This window comes from Rattus norvegicus, chromosome 1, assembly GCF_021556685.1.
Source record: "Rattus norvegicus strain SHRSP/BbbUtx chromosome 1, alternate assembly SHRSP_T2T, whole genome shotgun sequence".
NCBI lineage: Eukaryota > Metazoa > Chordata > Mammalia > Rodentia > Muridae > Rattus > Rattus norvegicus.
Genome location: NC_141534.1, coordinates 96,301,571 through 96,321,086, shown reverse-complemented (window position 1 = coordinate 96,321,086; position 19,516 = coordinate 96,301,571). Strand labels below are relative to the sequence as shown.

General features: G+C 44.9%; 1 protein-coding gene across 4 annotated transcripts; it reads right to left on the bottom strand.

Moving 5' to 3' along the window:
• Positions 1-4,971: 4,971 nt before the first annotated feature.
• Positions 4,972-18,929, bottom strand: LOC134478826 (zinc finger protein 420). Of its 4 annotated transcripts, none has more exon segments than NM_001432995.1 (4): positions 4,972-8,845; positions 15,402-15,994; positions 17,355-17,409; positions 18,840-18,929. In NM_001432995.1, a coding segment is annotated over 1 exon segment (1,737 nt). In that variant the 5' UTR covers positions 8,669-8,845; positions 15,402-15,994; positions 17,355-17,409; positions 18,840-18,929; the 3' UTR covers positions 4,972-6,931.
• Positions 18,930-19,516: the final 587 nt, after the last annotated feature.

Here is a 19,516-nt window from a genome sequence, read left to right as displayed (position 1 = left end):
TGCTGCTTTCCTGACAGTGCAGATGGGATTTGTTCCAAAGAACCATTCCTAAACAGGTCCACTTCTCCCCTATCCTAATAACCTTTCTTTTCCACTATCTCTTGTGGGTGGTGGGCTACAAGGGAGATTAAAGCGGTTAAGAACCATTATTAAAATTGGGGCTGAGGAAAATTTAAACCTACACTCTTCCTTTTCCTAAAGGCAGCAAATCTAACTACAGCTCATTGACCAACACGACAGTGACTTGAGGACAGTGTCATGCGCAAACAGCAGCCCCTTTGGCTAACTCCCCAGTTTCGCATGCATACACAGGACCTGCCTGGCAGTGGGGGTGATGTCCTGCCGTATCTCCAGCCTTTTCTCTGTACAACACCATTGCTTGCAATTTCCCTCCTGTAACTTTACAATTTTTTTTCTTTTCTTTTTTTTCGGAGTTGGGGACCGAACCCAGGGCCTTGCACTTGCTAGGCAAGCGCTCTACCACTGAGCTAAATCCCCAATCCCTAACTACAATTTTTAAAGTCTATTTTTAATGGTGGCTTTTAAATCTTTTAACCTCTCTTTTCATCTATTACCCACCAGAGGTAGTTGAAAACAAAGGATATGGGGAAAGTGGACCTGTTTAGAAAGGTTCTTTGGAGCAAATCTAATTTGTGTTGTCAGGATATCAGCAGTTCAGTTCACAAGTAAGCAGCAGCAGTTCGATCTGCTTGCAAATGAAAGGTAGAAGTTTTAAGGTTGCCCCCCTAGACAAAAGTTTAGAGTGGAAGAATGAAACTGGTTGGGCTGCAATTACACCAGCTGGTTTGGCAACTCTTTCCCAGGAACTAACTGACCATAAAGTTAGATTAAAATCTTAAAGTACAATCTTGAGAAGCAGGAAGCTTCTCCTTGTGATTTTTCACTAGTATTCTTAACATTTTCCAATGACGCCCTCCCCACCCACTTGGGTTGTGGTTTCTTCCTTTAAATACCTCTTCCCCCAGCCACTTGTGGTCAAACTCCTCTGCCCCTGTGTGGAATACGAGTCTCGACCCCAGTGCACTGGTTCCTATCTATAAACCTCGTGTAAATTACAGCAAGGACGGTCTTACGTGAGCTCTTGGGGTGGGGGGTCACATCATCCTGAGACTTGAGTGAGGGTTTCCCCGCTCCGGGGGTCTTTCACAAACACTTTACAGATACACCAGTAGTCTAGTTCGGTGGAATCAGGTCAGCATACACAAATAGGTAGCAGCAGCTTGACCTAGCAGAAACAGCCAGGCCTCAGCCAAATCAGCAAGAGTGAGCAGGAGGGGCCAAAGCCGATAAGAACACCAGGAGACATTTTTGGCTGGGCCTCTCTCAGCGAAGTGAAGATCAGGAAAGACTCAAGACCAACAAGCAGTGTACAGTTAACTCTATCAGCAAGCCCAGCCTAGACAAGCCACACCTCATTTACAGTCCATTGAGACCTCTTTATGTTCCCTCCAAATATCATACATGTTCCATGGGTGTAGGTTGATGTCTGTATGCAGGTGAGGGCTGGCACAAGTTAAGGTGAGGCCTGTAACTGGACAGTAAAAAGTAAGGTGGGGACAAAGTTCTTGTAAAACAGGAAAGAAGAGGAAGAGAGAAACAAAGATAGAGGCAGAGAAGGACAACCTGATCCGTGTGGCCTTAATGGCCATAGGTTATTAGGAATATTTATTAAGGGATGGATTTTTATAGGTCAGTTTATCTTATTCAGGTGGGCGGTTTACATCATTGTCAATTGGCTCTGAGTTTATCGTGTGGACATTTTGTGGAGTGTAAATTTACTGAGATAAATTACTTAGATTGTTGAACTACAAGCATCTGGAGTTTTGATTTTAATGAATTATGGGGAGTTGATATTATAACCATTGCTGGGCGGTTGCTGGGAGTGTGGGCAGAGTCCATGGCAGAGAGCCAGCCGGAAGAGGGCGGCCACAGCGTGTGGCTAGCAACAGGGGCGGAGACTGCCAGGGACAGAGAATAGCTGTGGGTAGTGTGACATAGTGCCCTAGAACCAGTCGCCGCTGAGATGGATGTACCCGCTAAGGCCATATGGCTCGAGGATGCCAGCAAGCGAGGGTTTGAGGGTATTTTTAATAATTACCACAAGACAGGGGTCTTGCCTCAGCACGTGAGTCTGTCTCAGCTAACGTTTTGCCAATCTGCCTGAGACTTCGGAAGCAGCAAGAAGCCACAGCACACCATCAGGCTTTCGCCATGTTTCTCTCTAGGGAGTCTTGACAACAGGAGCTCAACTATGCAATGTAAGGTGGATCAATACATGTGTTGTTAGTGAAGAATCTTTTGTCACGTGTCCTTTTATGTGCTTATTTTAGCAAACATCTTTTCACCTGCATCTGCTTTAGCAAAAAGTCTATGTTAGCCTTTTATCCGTGCCCACGTTAGTGAAATGTTCCCTCACACGTTTGCCCCAGTAAAACATCATCCAACACAACTGACTTTCTAAAGAGCTCTGTAGTTTCCACTTCACCCTCCTTTTGCCTTTGTAACATTTAAAGAACCTGGCATGGTTTTCAAGTAGCTCCTCTGTGATTCCAGACTCGGCTTTCAGTTTCCTTGAGCCCTGACTGGGGAATCCCAGGACCTGGGAGCCTGTTTCACTCAGTGTTCTCACTGTGAGTCTTGGAACAGCCAAAGCCTGCCCGGAAATATGCTTTCTGCGTAGCACTCACTGGATGCTGGTCGTCCCCTAAGTGATGCCTATGTTCTCGTTGTATTCCACTAGATTATCTTTTCAGTCTTTTACGTTCACCCCAAAACAATAAACCTGGACAGGTTTTCTCAGTTATGTAACAATGTCTATTTTGCTGAGTCTTGCAGCCATTTTCAGGTGTCATTGTCTAATGTGCCAGTCTGTTCTAGTCACTGTAACTTAGCTTCTGACTTCTAGTCTTTTGGTTTTGTTCTTAACTCTTTGATTCCCTATTTTAATTATTTTTGCTGTCCTTCTCCCCCACCCCCAGAAACAGGGTTTCTCTGAGTAGTCCTGGCTGTCCTAGAACTCCCTCTGTAGACTAGACTGGCCTCGAACTCAGAGATCCGCCCGCCTCTGCCTCCTGAGTGCTGGGATTGGAGGTGTGCAGCACCACTCCCTGGTTCAATCTTTGTTCTTTACATTCATGTCCCTGATGATCCCATTCTACTTCAGGATTTTAACTATGTATAATTAATAACTACTAAATTAATGGTCAGTCTGCGGTAACACAATCTGCTATGCCTCCAACTGCATAGTCCATATTTTTGTCTGGGATCTAAAAGCCATTTAGAGATTAACAGCCTTGGAGCTGCAGAGACTGTCGAGCGGTTAGGAATACCTAGTGCTCTCGGGGACCCACGTTCAGGTTCCAGCACGAACATCAGTGGCTCACACCCACCTGTCTGTGACTCCAGCTCCAGTGGGTCTAACACCTGCCTCCAGACACCCACCCACATACAGTAGATACCAAGGGACACACAGAGAATAGTAATTGACATTTTTTTTTTTTGGTTCTTTTTTTCGGAGCTGGGGACCGAACCCAGGGCCTTGTGCTTCCTAGGTAAGCGCTCTACCACTGAGCTAAATCCCCAGCCCCAATTGACATGTTTAAAACTGAAGTCTGGGTTTTCCTGTTAGATCTGCTGTTTCCGCCATGTTATTTGATGCCACCTTTCTAACTGCTGAGAACCAAAGCCTGAGTTAAATTCCCTTAGGACTTGTCTGGCTCAACCTAACCCCCCTGGCCATACAAGCCTAGTTTGTATTTACTTACTGTCAAGAGAATCACTTCTCGCTCTACCTACAGTCACAATCACTGTCCAGACCAATGGTTCTCAACCTGTGAGTCGTGACCTTTAGGGGTCGCACATCGGATATGCTGTCCAGCAGACTTTTACATCACAGTTCATAACGGTAACAAAGGCACAGTCATAAAGTAGCAACAAAATAATGTTATGGTTGGGGTCACCACAGCATGAGGAGCTGCTAAAGGGTCGCGACGTTAGGAGACTTGAGGACCTCTGCTCTAGCCCAACCGCGTAGTTTATCTTCAAAGAAAGCCGTACATCATATCGTGCCTTTTGCTCAAAACCCTGATGGCTGACCATTTCACTCAGAACAAAATAAAAACTGCTTACAGGGTTTTGTAAGACAGCCCTTGGCTGTCTCTGGCCTCTGTCCCATTAGAGCTTTGCACAGAGTTCCTAGACTTCTGATGTTCCACACACACTCACGTCCTGGGAATACGGGGCATATCTGTCTGATGAAGCTCAGCTTGAGAATTCTCATGGGAAGAGGGAAGTGTAAATATAATCCACGCAGGAAACCCTTCCTGGGGTGTTGTCTGTGAACTTCATGCCTGTCTTTCTGACCTCGGCCCTCGTTCTTCACGGATGCCATTCCTTTTGTCATGAGCTGTCACTTTATTACCAGTTTCTGCAGACACGGTTTCTCTATATAGTCTAGGATTGCCCACAATGTACCATTTAGTCCAGTGTGACCCAGAACCTTAACTCCTCCTGCTTCAGCTCCCCACGCTGGGATTCCAGGTGCGCCACCATGCCTGCTCCGTTACAGTCAACATAGTCTATATTTACCTTTGCCACCTCCTGCTACGATCTCTTACAGATATACCCCAAATGCCAAGAATAGTGATTGGATTCTAACAAGCACTCAGATAAATGGGACTACTTGTAGAATACACTTGGTTTCAGGGAGCATATTAAACTTTAAGTTGTTCTGTAGACTACTTACCTTTGCAGGCGTGAGCTGTGGTCTCTTTTGTCTAAGTTCTTCCTTTAAGTCAGTTCATTGGTTTCAGTTAAGAAGATCAAACATGGGGTTGGGGATTTAGCTCAGTGGTAGAGCACTTGTCTAGCAAGCGCAAGGCCCTGGGTTCGGTCCCCAACTCCGAAAAAAAGAAAAAAAAAAAAAAAAAAAAAGATCAAACATGCCAGGCATGGAGGGAACACACCTTTAATCCCAGTGCTCAGGAGGCAGAGGCTGAAGCTAGCTTTGTCTACAAATGAGTTCCAGGAAAGCCAGGGCTACACAAAGAAACTGTCTCTACACAAACAGAAACAAAAATGTAGCCCTGGCCAGCCTCAAACTAGCACAGATCCACCTGTGTCTCCCTCCTGCTTGCTGAGGTTAATTGCATGGGCCATCCCCCATCTGTGGCTGCGTTTCTTAATGAAGCAATATGATATCACCCTGGTCACATCTACTCTGAATTAATATCTTTTATAAGATATTTCTTAAAGTGGTGAGAATTACTGAACGTGTTCTGCATCATTCCTGCACGTCCTCTAACACTGCAGCCTACACCTAACATCGCAGGCACCAGCACTGCTGTAGGAGACAGGATGCAGGCTGATCAAATGCCTGAAAAATCAGAATATTCCGTTTTGTGGCTCACACTCTGTCTCCACAGCCGTCTTCTGTCAATGGAGACTGTTCATCCACAGCATCCTGTTTCCAGATAAAGCGTGATTTCATGCCCTTAAGAGAAGTTTTATTATTCAGTAAACTAGGAGAGTATCAAAAAGGATGAGAGCTCATTTTAAATAAAACTCATAGGCAGAGCAGAGTGAGCACGACGGTTCCCAATTCAAGAGCCCTGAAGACTCAGTCAGCCCTGACGCCCAGTTAGTACGTCAAAGCCTCACGAGGCCGTCTGCGCTCCACCTCACGTGTCCACAGTGCCAAGAAGGGACAGAAGCAGAGAGGATGGAGTTCAGTTCATACCAACACCATTTTCATCTTGTTGATCTGAGTGTTTTTGGGAGGGGATTGTTTTTGCTTGTTTTGTTTTTGCCTTAGGTTTTATACTGAAAAAGGAGATGAAAATTGGGTAGAATAGCGATCTCTGATACAAGATCATTTTTTTATTGTAAGTCTATGTGTGTAACTGTACTTTCAGTTTAGTTCACAAAACTACCAATTCAAGGTTTCTTCATTTCCTAGATTTACCTTGAGTATTTAGTTCATCATGTGTGAGTGATATTAGAGATGGTGAAACACATAAGCTTTGGGACCCTGACAAGTCAATTCTGTAACCATGATACCCAATAACCCACCAATACCGAGGGTTTCCTTATAGCATAAATTTCCTTTTATAATAAATATATAAGATCTGAATGAAAGCTTTCTCACACTTGTGACAGCACATAAAGCTTCCCAAATAATAATGAGAGATTTCTTTTTTTAAATGATCCTCTCCTTTTATAAAAATTTATTTATTTATTATATATGTGTACACTGTCACTGTCTTCAGACACACCAGTAGAGGGCCTCAGATCTCATTACAGATGGTCGTGAGCCACCATGTGGTTGCTGGGAATTGAACTCAGGACCTCTGGCATAGCAGTCAGTGCTCTTAACCACTGAGCCATCTCTCCAGCCCCATCAAAGATTTCTTAATGATAACTACATTCATCAAGTTCCCTCCTTTTGATGCAAATAATAAAAATACAGCTAATATTTATGATACGCTTTGTGAAAGGCACTGATCCAAGTGCTTTTACATGTTAAAACATGATATTTAGAAGACTCTTATGAAAACACTGGGTCTTAGATCTGCCTTACAAATGCTTCAATGAAAGCCAGGTTACTCATAACAAATGTCACAAAGGAGACCAACTGATAGCACCTGGATAATGTAATAATGACGTTTTCTATGCTAAGGACCTTCTATATAACAGCATGGAATCACTTTCCATTTTAACCGCTAAAATGTAATACCATGAGAACATGTAAACAAACGGTTTCCCTATGTGGATATGTCAGCATTTCCACTCTCCCACATACATTCTCAAATGCTGAACTTCATGAGTCCCAGATTCACATCTGTAAGAATTCTTCACTGATAAAGAATGAATGGCTAGGGAGAGCTGTGTTACTTGCATAGAATAAATTAACTCATATAAAAATTTGTGAATGATGACTAAGGTCTATTCGGCATTCCTTACAGTCAAAAGATTTGTCACTGATATGAATCCTCTGATGTTGCGTTAGTTGGGACCCACGTGTAAAGGCCTTTTCACATTCTTTACACTGATACGGTTTCTCGCCGGTATGAACCCGTTGGTGCCGAGAAAGATGTGAGCTCTGAGCGAAGGCCTTTCTGCACTCCTTACATTCATAGGGCTTCTCACCTGTGTGGACCCTCTGATGCAGAGTGAGCTGAGAGCCGTGACCAAAGGCCTTCCCACATTCCCTGCATTCGTAAGGTTTCTCTCCAGTGTGAGTTCGCTGATGTTGAGTGAGCTGTGAACCACGGATAAAAGCCTTCCCACACTCCCTGCACTCATAGGGCTTCTCGCCTGTGTGGATTCTCTGATGCTGTATGAGCAGCAACCCACGCGCAAAGGCCTTCCCACATTCGCTGCACACGTAGGGTTTCTCACCGGTGTGAAGTCTCTGATGCTGGGAAAGATGTGAGCTCTGAATGAAGGCCATTCGGCATTCTTTACACTCGTACGGTTTTTCCCCCGTGTGGATTCTCTGATGCTGAGTGAGCTGCGAGCCACGGATAAAGGACTTCCCACACTCCTTACACTCATAGGGCTTCTCGCCCGTGTGGATTCTCTCGTGCTGAGTAAGCTCTGAGCCCCGGCTAAAATCTTTTCCACATTCTTTACATTTGTAGGGTTTTTCACCGGTGTGAATCCTCTGGTGTCGAGTAAGGAGTGACCCGCGATTAAAGGCTTTCCCACACTCCTTACACTGATAGGGCTTCTCGCCGGTGTGGATTCTCTGATGTTGAGTTAGTTGGGAGCCATGACTGAAGGTCTTCCCACATTCTTTACATTCGTAAGGCTTTTCGTTAGTATGAATCCTCTGGTGCTGAGTGAGCTGGGAACCACGGATAAAAGCCTTTCCACATTCATCACATTTATAGGGTTTTTCGCCAGTGTGGATTCTTTGATGCTGCATAAGCAGGGAACCTCGAATGAAAGCCTTCCCACACTCCTTACACTCGTACGGCTTTTCTCCATTGTGGGTTTTCTGGTGCTGCGAAAGCTGTGAGCCACAAATGAAAGCTTTCCCACACTCTTTACACTCATAGGGTTTCTTGCCAGTGTGGATTCGTCTGTGGAGAATGAGCTGCGAGAGCTGTGTAAAGACCTTCCTGCACTCTTTACAGTCGTAAAGCTTCTCGCCAGTGTGCAGTCTCTGGTGCAGAGTGAGCTGTGAGTTCTGGGTGAAGGCCTTCCCACATTCTTTACATTCGAAAGGCTTCTCTCCAGTGTGGACCTTTTGATGCCGGCTGAGTTGTGAGCTTCGAATAAAGGCTTTCCCACATGCTTCGCACTTGTATGGTTTCTCACCAGTATGAATTCTATGGTGCAAAATAAGTTGTGAGCTCTGAGTGAAAGCCTTTCCACATTCCTTGCACGTGTAGGGTTTCTCACCGGTGTGAAGTCTCTGATGAAGACTTAGCTGGGAATCACGACTAAAGGCCTTCCCACACTGCTTGCATTCATAGGGTTTCTCACCAGTGTGAATACTGTGATGCTGGGACAGGTGTGAGGCTCGCCTGAAGGCTTTCCCGCACTCCTCACATTTATAGGGCTTCTCTGTAGAGTAACCCTGTGGATGCTGAGGTAGGTGCGTCCCTGGGCTGAAAATGGACATTTTGTCATGTGTTATCATCTCTTGCCTGTAATAGTCTTTCTAATTGTCTTATTCCTTCTCTAACTCTGACTTCCAAAGGTTTTCTAGAATTAGTCTTAGGCGCCCAGTTTTTTAACCTCTCCCTCATTTCCCACTGAGACAACGCAGATCCCTTGGTGTGCTATTTTGAAGCTAAGTCCTTGTTCAGAAGGAAGCCTGAAAGATAAGAGAAAAGCAAAAACCTTCAGAAAATAGAAGTAGGATGCCAGAGAAGACAAGGAGGAAACAATGTCTGCAAGAACAACAGCTATATATTACTGTCTTCTACCTGTTATCTTCAGGTGTCAGTTTAACTATTGTTTCTAAATAGTAACACTTCTGCCTGGTTTGGAAGGATATAGTGATGGATCAATACTGCTCTTCCAGAGGACCTGGGCTCAACTTCTTTCTTTTTTTCCTTTCTAAGATTTATTTATTTTATGTATGTGAGTACACTGTCACTGTCTTCAGACACGCCAGAAGAGGACATCAGATCCCATTACAGGTGGTTGTGAGCCACCATGTGGTTGCTGGGATTTGAACTCAGGACCTCTGGAAGAGCAGTTGGTGCTCTTAACCACTGAGCCATCTCTCCAGCCCTCTAGGTTCAATTTCTAGCAGCTACATAGCAGCTAGAATTGTCTATAATCGCAGTTCCAAGGGATCTGATGCCCTCTTCTTGCCTCCATAGACAATGACTGTATTTGGTGCACAGATATACATGTAGAAAAAGCAGTCAAACACATAGTTTTCCTTCCTTCCTTCCTTCCTTCCTTCCTTCCTTCCTTCCTTCCTTCCTTCCTCCCTCCCTCCCTCCCTCCCTTCCTTCCTTCCTTTCCTTCCTTTTGGTGTTTTTCAGAGTTTCTCTGTGTAATGCTCTGGTTCTCCTGGAACTTGTTTTGCAGACCAGGCTGGCCTTGAATCTACCTGCTTCTGCCTCCTAAGTGCTGGGATTAAAGAAAGGTATGCCTGGCAAATTAAAAATTAAAAAAAAAGGGGGGGGGTTGGGGATTTAGCTCAGTGGTAGAGCACTTGCCTAGCAAGCGCAAGGCCCTGGGTTCGGTCCTCAGCTGGGGGGAGGGGGGGCTCATCTTGCTTGGTGTTTGGGTTAAAATTCAAGGACTACAGCGTGGGACAGGAGACTGGCCAGTGCAGGTCTAAACCAGCCAGGCTGTCTTCCATTCTCATTGATATTCATATTCTCTCCCCGCCCCACCCCCCTTATATACTCCAGGCTGGCATGGAGCTTGCAGTCCTCCTGCCCCTGGAGTACTACGACAGACAAACACTAAGTCCAACTACTACTTTAAATAACGTACAACACAGAAATGTAAATGTAAAGAGCTGGTTCCTCGGGGAATAGCAAGGGCTGCTCTTGCAGAAGACCTGGGTTCCATCCTCAGCACCCACACGGTGGTTCACAACCATCTGTAAGTCCAGTTCCAGGGGACCTGATGCCCCTCGGGCCTCCACAGGCACTGCATGCATGCTGTACACATACATATGTGTAGGCAAAATGCCCAGACACAGAAAATAAATAAATCTTTTAAAAATTTAGGCAACGAGACACAAGGGGCAGAAACGATAACTGACACCAAGTTACTACATTTTCCAAAGATCACATCTCTGTATAAAGCCCTCTGAGCAGAGCCCAAGTATTTGCATTCTTCCTGAGAGAAGTCAAAACAACATCATTAAACATCCCTGATTTCTGAAAACAAACAAACACAATTATCAGCTGTAGAAATAAAGGACACAATTCCTTAAATGGGGGATGGAGGTAAAAAGCAGCTCTCTGTAATGAGGGGGGCTCTCTGTAATGGGGAGGAGGGCTCTCTGTAATGGGGGGATGAAAAGGAGCTCTCTGTAATGGCACTGCCAAGCAAACAGGTTCAAGGCTCCAACTAGGACAGATAGCAAATATTAAGCAATGAGGCGAGAACACGGTTTCTCCTGTATTGTCTTCTGCATATAAAACATTGCGTTATACAGGTGATTCTGGGAATCACTGAAGTCCAGATAGTGTCCCAGTTTTTCCTACAAAACAACATATACAAACACCCTGTAAAGACATGTAGGTTGGATATCATACAAATGTGGTTTCATCTCTCTGTTTAGGAATAAGAAAGACTGAATTTTGTTCTGTAAAATCCTGTTTGTTCTCTTTGCTTGTTTTTGAGAGCTTCTTGCATATACCAGGCTGGGCTCAGCCTTACTGTAGGACAGGATGACCTTGGCTTGAACTCCTCGTCCTCTGCCCCACCTTCTGTAGGGCTGGGATCACAGGTAAGTGCTAGCACACCTGGCTGCCAACAGCCTTGTCCCACAAAGAAACACATTCTCCGTCTAGAGCACTCCGAAGTAGCAGGCTAAGGACAAAGGGAATTACGTGTACAACAGATGCTTCCCTCAAGAAAGCTGCAACGTGCTGTTTCTCAGCAAGGGTTTGTTATGTTCACAAGCGCCTTCCCTCCACACTTCCCTGTCGTTGCTATTCCTGGCGATAGATTAAGCAAAACACCCTGTTCTTTGTAAACATGGCTTAATGTGTATATTGTATCTGTCAATGCAGCTGCTTCTAATAAAAGCTCAGGGCAAGAGGAGCTCTGGGTTCCCAGAGGCCCTTGCATGCTCTCCAGATCCCTATCCTCCCCTGCTGGAAATTCATATTCCAGATTCAGAGTCTTGTCTCAGGAACTGAGATCTTCGAACTGTGCAAAGACATGGCTGGCACAATATTATAAAATAAATTCATTGTTAGATCAGAATGTATTAGTCAGGGTTCTCTATGGTAACGGAACTTAGGGAATATATATGGGAATTTATTAGAATGACTTCAAGGCTGTGGTTTCAGCTAGTCCAACAATGGCTGGCTATGAAAGGGAAGTCCAAGAATCCAGTAGTTGCTCAGCCCATGAGGCCAGATGTCTCAGCTCAGGGGTCTCAACCTGTGAGTCGTGATCCCTGGGCTAGAACAAACCTTTCCTTGGGGGTGGGGGGGGTGGTCTAAGACCATCAGAAAACAGAGATATTTTGCATCATGAGTCAATGTTAGCAAACTCGCTGTTATGAGGTAGCAACAAAAATAATTTTATGAGGAACTGCATTAAAGAGTCAAAGCATCAGGAAGGCTGAGAACCACTGGCTCAGTTGGTTTTCAACTGTACATGAAGGAATCCGGAAAAGGGAACTTCTAATGCCAGTGAGGAAATGGACTTGCAAGCAAGGTGAGAGCAGGCAAAGAGCAAAACGTCCTTGTTCCATGTCCTAATCTAGGCTTCCAACAGACAGAATGGTTCAGATTAGAGCTGTATCAAAGGCATGGCTTCCGACCTCAAAGATCTGGACGAGTAGATCTTCCCACTTCAAATTAAGCAAAAATCCCTCACAGGTGTGCCCTCTATTTTTGGGTTTTAGTTAATTTCAGAATGTAGTCACGTTGACAGCCAAGAATAGTTATCACGCACAGTACTCCACCATAACGCACTTCTGGTATCACCAGATTTTTTTTTGGGGGGGGGGTTCTTTTTTTTCGGAGCTGGGGACCAAACCCAGGGCCTTGCGCTTCCTAGGTAAGCGCTCTACCACTGAGCTAAATCCCCAGCCCCTGTATCACCAGATTTTAATCACTTTATAGACTTCAGGAGAGCCATCGTGTGTTGCAGGATATTTGATCACACTGTGAACCCCGAGACTGGGTTATTTACTAAAACAAAACATAAGACAAAACCAACCAACCAACTCTTTAACTGTGGTGTGGCTCGGCCCTTAGCACACACCTTTGATCACAAACAGTGAAGGTAATATTCATTTGCAGAAGGAAGCAACCATGCTTGAAGTACTGTCTAATAGAGTGACAGACAAAGCGACGAGCCAGAGGAAGATCTGAAAGACTAGGATACGCCCAACTCTCACAAGAAGAGGAAAGAGAAGCTACTTGGGGGCAGTGCAGAGAGAGGAAGGAGGCAGTTTTACTGGGATGGTTATACAGAGACAGGTTGCAGAGAGAGAACAAGCTAGACACAGGCCAGAAGATTAGAGCCAATTGCTAAAGTTAGTATGAGGTCAAGCAGAGCAATTGAAGAGAGGCCGGGAGAAGCCAGATTGAATCAGTCAGCTTGGAGGGGAGTTTTGAGCTGGAACAGCTGAGTTGAACTAGCCAGGGTGATATTCAGCAGTAAGTCTCAGAGGCTGAAAACATTCTAGACCTAGAGACCTAGATAAGATTGTATAGAGGCTAGAAACTCCCAGGGCTAGGCTGCCTGGACTATCTGATGGAGGCAGTAAAACTCCAAGATGAGAATTATTACAGATTACAAGTTACTGTTACAATCACAGAATAAGTACACTGATTCTCACCAATGAAAGTTCCATGCTATTAGAACTATGTTTATTACCTTTGAATTTCTTATTATTTATCACTCTTTAAATCTTTTCCCATCTAAACAATAGGAAGATGAAATTATATCCATTCCAATATACACATTCAGCCTCAGAACATAATTAAGTTTCAAAATGATCCAATTATCAGTATGGGTGAGTTACACATTGCTCACCTCTCTGTGTCCAACGCCTGGCCACTTTCTAATCTCAAGGTACATAAATCATGAACTTCCTGTAATCCTAGTACATGAGGTGATGACGGAGGATGAGTGCGAGGTCAGCCTGGGATACACAGAGAGTTTGGGGGTCAATGTAGTCTAAATATGCAAGTTCAAGACCAGCATGGGATCCATGAAAAGACCAGTCCCAAACAAACAAGGCCACAAACTGAGAAACTGAAAGATTTTTGTCACGCACCATCTTCCTCATCTTATAAAATCAGAAGGATCTTGATCTTATGAAATCTTTTGTTAGATCAGTCAGAGAAGCTGTGTGGGGCTGAAGATACAGGTCATCGTTTAAGAGCACTTGCTGAGGGGCTGGGTTTAGCTCAGTGGTAGAGCGCTTACCTAGGAAGCGCAAGGCCCTGGGTTCGGTCCCCAGCTCCGAAAAAAAGAACCAAAAAAAAAAAAAAGCACTTGCTGATGTTGAAGGGGACTGCAGCTCAGTTCCCAGCATCCGTGTAGTGGCTCACAACCTTCCCAAATCCACGTTCAGAGTTCCATTGCCTTCTACATACATTCGGGCAAAATATTCAAACAGGCAAAATGAGCCTTTTAAAAACAATTAAGAGCACTTGCTGCTCTTTCAGAGGATTTGGGTTTAGTTCCCAGCACCATATGATGGCTCGGAACCATCTGAAACTCCAGTTCCATAGCATCTGACGCCATCTTCTGGCCACTAAAGTACCTGCACTCATGTGGTACGCTTGCACACATGTAGAAAAACCATTCATGCATCTAAAATCAAGATTCCTAGTTTCTTTTTAGAAGTTGCCAAATGTATTATTGTTGAGTAGGCACAGAAATAAAGGCTGGAGAAGAAAGACACAAGTTATAGGAGTGAGACAGCATGGGAGAATATTCTCAAGAGGGCACAGCTAGGACAGGAACCCCAGGAACACATGGGTAACATAGCTGCCTAGTAAAGGAAGTAACTGAATGTGTGCAAAAATCCCAGCAACCAACCACCTGCCGTGAACCTGAGGCACGCCGTACACAGACATGGCAGGTCCTCCTCCAGGTTTACATCTTAGAGGAGCATGGCGCCTAGAAAAGGCAGAACTGGGGAGAACCTGGGATCATGAGGCCAGAACTCTGCGTGGCTCCAACTGACCAAACCTGAATTGTCTTTGTTGATCTCTTCATCACAACTCTTGATGGCTTTTTTTAAAAAAAGGATTTATTTATTTATCATATATAAGTACACTGTAGCTGACTTCAGACACATAAGAGGGCATCAGATCCCATTACAGATGGTTGTGAGCCACCATGTGGTTGCTGGGAATTGAACTCAGGGCCTTTGGAAGAGCAGTCAGTGGAACTCACAGGGATCTGCCTTTGCCTTCCGAATGCTGGGATTAAAGGTGTGGGCCCCATTGTCCTGTTCTCACTGGCTCTTAACCTAGTCAAACTCAGTGCTACCCATTAGAGAGCATGATTTTTCTACCCTTTCTAAAATGAAACAGATGCTCTCACATATCCAAATGCATGATATCAGAAATAGAGACAACAGAACATCTCTCTGCTTCCTGACGGTAGACATCATGTGACCGGCCGCCTCATGTTGCTGACATTTAATCTTATCTAACGCAATGGGCTGACCTTCAAACCATGAGTTCAAAAAACCTTTTCCTTAAAAAGATAGAAATAGGAGAGATGGCTCAGTGGTTAAGAGTACCGACTGCTCTTCCAGAGGTCCTGAGTTCAATTCCCAGCAACCACATGGTGGCTCACAACCATCTGTAATGGGATCCAATACTCTCTTCTGGTGTGTGTGAAGTGTCTACAGTGTACTCATAGGCATAAAATAAATAATTCTTTTAAAAAAAAAAAGGTAGAAATAACAACACTGTTAACAGTCAATGTATCGGGGTTAGGGATTTAGCTCAGTGGTAGAGCGCTTGTCTAGCAAGTGCAAGGCCCTGGGTTTGGTCCCCAGCTCCGAAAAAAAAAATATAGTCAATGTATCAATAATCTTACATAACTACATTAGAAGGCAAGAGTATCAACTACATACCAATAAACCTTTATTACAAAAATAGACGTATACATTCATTTGCCAACTTCTGTCTAGATGTCCCCCAGTGTGTGACAATGAATTGTTTGTGAGTTACGAAATAGGGCTGTACCTGGAAAAAACATGTTTTTAAACATCTGGGTCTGGTCCCTCTCAGGTGAAGTAGTTTTGCATGGTCTTCTGTACCTGATGAATTTATCTGTTTCCTTATTCCTGGACAACTTTATTATCAGGTGAGTCTTCCAGGGATGCAATGAGGCTGCCTGAGGGACAGCTGTACTTCATTCTATGCAAACCATTTCACTGAGTCAGGAAAATCATTTCAAAAGGTCAGAGCAGGAATCAAAGCACTGCTTGCAGTTTTCACTTGCCAATAAGAAATACTCACAGAAGGCTGTAACACTGGACCAGAGTTCCCGCCGTTTTAGAGACTGACACAAAGGAGAGGAAGATGGAGGTGAGGCTAGGTGGGAAAGGACTGTTTACAGTGGGGATTAACTGTCTTCCAGGTTTCACCCTGTGATAAGGACAGGTCTCCGGAAGGACCTCCTGGGAGAGGGGCCTGGGCTGGGGATGCCGGTGTGCATGAGACAGGACTGCTGAGGTGGGCGGGCTTCAACTCCCCTGGAAGACTGCACAGCTCTCCGTGTGCACTAAGTCTGCTATGCTGAGGGCGGCTCCCCCTAAGAGGCTTACCAGGATCACCTTTGAAGATAAAAAGACAAATCCAATAAACAAATTAAAGGAAGAGAAATCAGGAAAGGTCTCAAGGATTTAAACAACTCAGCCTTCTACCTGACCCCAATGACATCTGTTCTACCTCAGGCCAGGAGAGCACAGTACAGCCTTTTCTATTGCACACAGAAGGTTTACCAAGACGCACCACTGTAGATCAGGAGACAAACCTTGGAGCCTTTAAGTGAAGGCTCAAGAAAGGAAACGGTTGGTGTGTAATGACTTTTGAGCTGTGTGTGTACTAATGGTTTATTACACTTTTTCTCACTTTAAAATTCCAATCAAAATCTAAAAAAACAGAGCTGGGTGTGGCAGCCCAGGCCCGTACTCTTTCAGCACTTAGCGGGTAGAGACAAAAGGACCAAGAGTTCAAGGTGATCCTCACCAGGGCTACTCAAGACCCTATCTCAAAACAAAATAAAATGAAATCTGCAGTGGCAGAGGATCCCAGTTTTGTCCCAAGCTCCCATATCTGGCAGCTCGAAACTGCCTGTAACTTCAGTTCTAATGCCTTCTTGAGGTCTCCCTGAGTGCCTGCACACACAGAACAAATTCACTCAAATACACGTGAATGTAAGACTTCATCTATTAAATAGACAGAAAGACAAAACTGAAGGTTGAAGCAAGAATTTGACCCAGTTTGAGCTATAAAGCAAGATGGTGTTGATAAATATAAAAATTTTAAAAAAAGCTAAAACCTTGGGTGGTGGTGGTGGTGGTGCATGCCTTTAATCCAGTGCTCAGGATGCAGAGGCAGAGGGCAGAGGGCAGAGGGCAGAGGCAGGTAGATGTCTGAGTTCAAGGCCACTCAGGTCTACAGAATGAATTTTAGGACAGGCAGGGCTGCAAAGAGAAACTGTCTAAAAAAACAAAACAAAACAAAAGAAAACAAACTAAACAAAAGCTAAATTCTCCCAAAGGTTAAAGAAACATAAATAGTACAAGAATGCTCTTATTTTGAATTTGAGCATCAAATCCATTCTTTATAAATACACCCACTATTGGAAAACTTCTATCACAAGCTACACATTTTCATTACTCTCAAAATATAAAAGTCAAATGCCATTGGGTGAGTGCCTGCCTTTAATCCAGAACTTGGGAGGAAGAGGAAGATGGGTCTTTATGATTTCAAGGTCGGTCTGCTCTACATAAGGCGGTTCAAACCAGGCAAAGATCCTGCCTCAAAAATAACTAAGAATAAATAAATTGACTTGTTCCACCAGTATAAGAGAAGACGTGGGTAGGAGACATTCAGGAAAACAACAAAGTTTAAAGCAAAGATTATTTTCTGACATGATAAAGGCTGTTGAGGGAACAAATATCTACTTACCTCAAACTTCCCTTCTAAATGGACAACGGCCATTTTTTCTCTTCTATGTTATAGCCTGAAAATAAGAAAGTTAAATCAGATGCTATGTTGTTCTCTACATACTCTGAATTAGAGACAACCTCTTCCTCCGTCCCACAGTCCGTCCATCATCTAATATAAAGCAGTGAGGACACTGGTATTGGAAACGGAGAAGGTTGGGCTGTCTTAGGCTCTATTTCTTGCCTTAAACCTTTCCACTAGAGACAGCCTGCATGGCTGTGGCATAAGTCCTAGCCTTTATAGCACGTCTTCTACAAGAGTGGTAGGCGTGCTCTCGCATCGTCAAAGTCTCATCTTAACCTAGGCCGATAGCTTCTTCAGGAGTTGTCTCCACTCTCTGGCTTCCTTCCTGCCAGCTTCCTTGGCTGTACAATTAGGGAGCACAGGGAACCAGCAACAAAACTATCCCCAGGTGGAAAGTGGAGGGATGGTGGAACTGACTCAATGCTGGCCTTGGATGAATGGATGGATGGATGGATGGATGGATGGATGGATGGATGAGCTGCCACTGTGCTCAAAACAGAGGTTAAGTCCTTAATTCTGGGAGTGATTTGGGAAGCGACACAAAGTCACAAGAAACTCACTATCCTTTGGCAGACTCTGCCCTCACCTCCTATGAATTCCAAACAAAATTTCAGCTTTGCACCCTACTACATTAGGGAAGGATTACAGGTACAAATATACTAATGGCCACATGAAGACACATGCACTAAAATTTCCAGAGTCACATTGCTAGTATCACAAATTACATTGTTAGAGCTACATTGTTGGAGCACTATCTCTTATATAGGATCCAAACATGTACAATAACGGAACATCCTGTCAGGGACAAATACTGTCAGCGACATTCCTTTACCAGGGTGCACTTCCACTTTCTTTACAATCATGAGAACAGCACATACCATCCTACGCACACACAAACACACACACGCACGGTCACCCAGATGGGAAAACACAATAAAGTCACCAGCGACGGAAACAAGAACCAAGCAATCCCTAGGAAGCGCAAGGCCCTGGGTTCGGTCCCCAGCTCCAAAAAAAAAAAAAAAAAAAAAAAAAAAAAAAAAAAAAAAAAAAAAAGAACCAAGCAATCGCAGTCTCGGTGACACTATCATACATGCCTTCCCAGGCAAGCCAGTTATGCACAGAATACCAGGCACATCTGACAACCTCAGAGTGACATAAACATCCAAATACCTCGCTATAACAGCACCGTTGCTCCACCACACGCGTGGGCCAACAACGCCATCGTAGTCCCAGAAACATCTCCAGTGAGATAAGCAACAATCACACACACCCTTGGAGTCACAACTCATTCACACACATCACGCCAACTACAAATCAGGGTCGCTACAGGCTCCGAAACACAGGTTTGCATCGTACACATGGGAGACACCGCCACCTAATGCCACAGACACGTCCTCCAGGCGTTCCCAACACTCTCACCTCCGCAGCGAAGCTCAGGGTCCCGCCTCCACCGCGGGGCTCCAACACCTGACTTCAGTCAACCTGCTCCACTGGGTGCCTACGGAGCACTTGTCAACACAAACCTCTCGCGACACTAGTACCTCGAAGTCTCGCGAGGAAACGGAAGTGAAGCGGCGTTCTGCACCGGGTGACTTTGGGAAATGTAGTCCAATGGCAGGGGTCAAGACTGCTTCTCCCCCTCCCCCTCCCTCCTCCTCTCTCCCCATTTTCTCCCTCCCCTCTCCCTCCTCTCTCTCTTCCTTTCTCCCTCTCTCCCTCTTCCCTTCTCTTCCTTCCTCCTTCTACTCTTTTCCCCCCTCCTTCCCTTCCCCCTCCTTCCTCCCACTTTCTCTCTCTCCCCCTTCCTCCCTACCTCCTTCCCTTTCCTCTCCCGCCATTCCTCTCTTTCTCTCCTCCCTCCCACCTTCTCTCTCATCCCCTCCTTTCCCCTCTCTCCCTCCCACCTTCTCTCACCCCTCCCTCCTTCTCTTTCTCCTCTCCTCTTCCCTCCCTTCCCCCTCTCCTTCCCTCCCCCCTCAATATTTGAGATGGTTTATACTTGTGGTAATGAGATTTTATACCACTGTGGGGTTGCTCAACAAAGACTTCAGCCATGAGATTTGTTTGTGAAGAGTCACTACATATTTCTGGAGTAA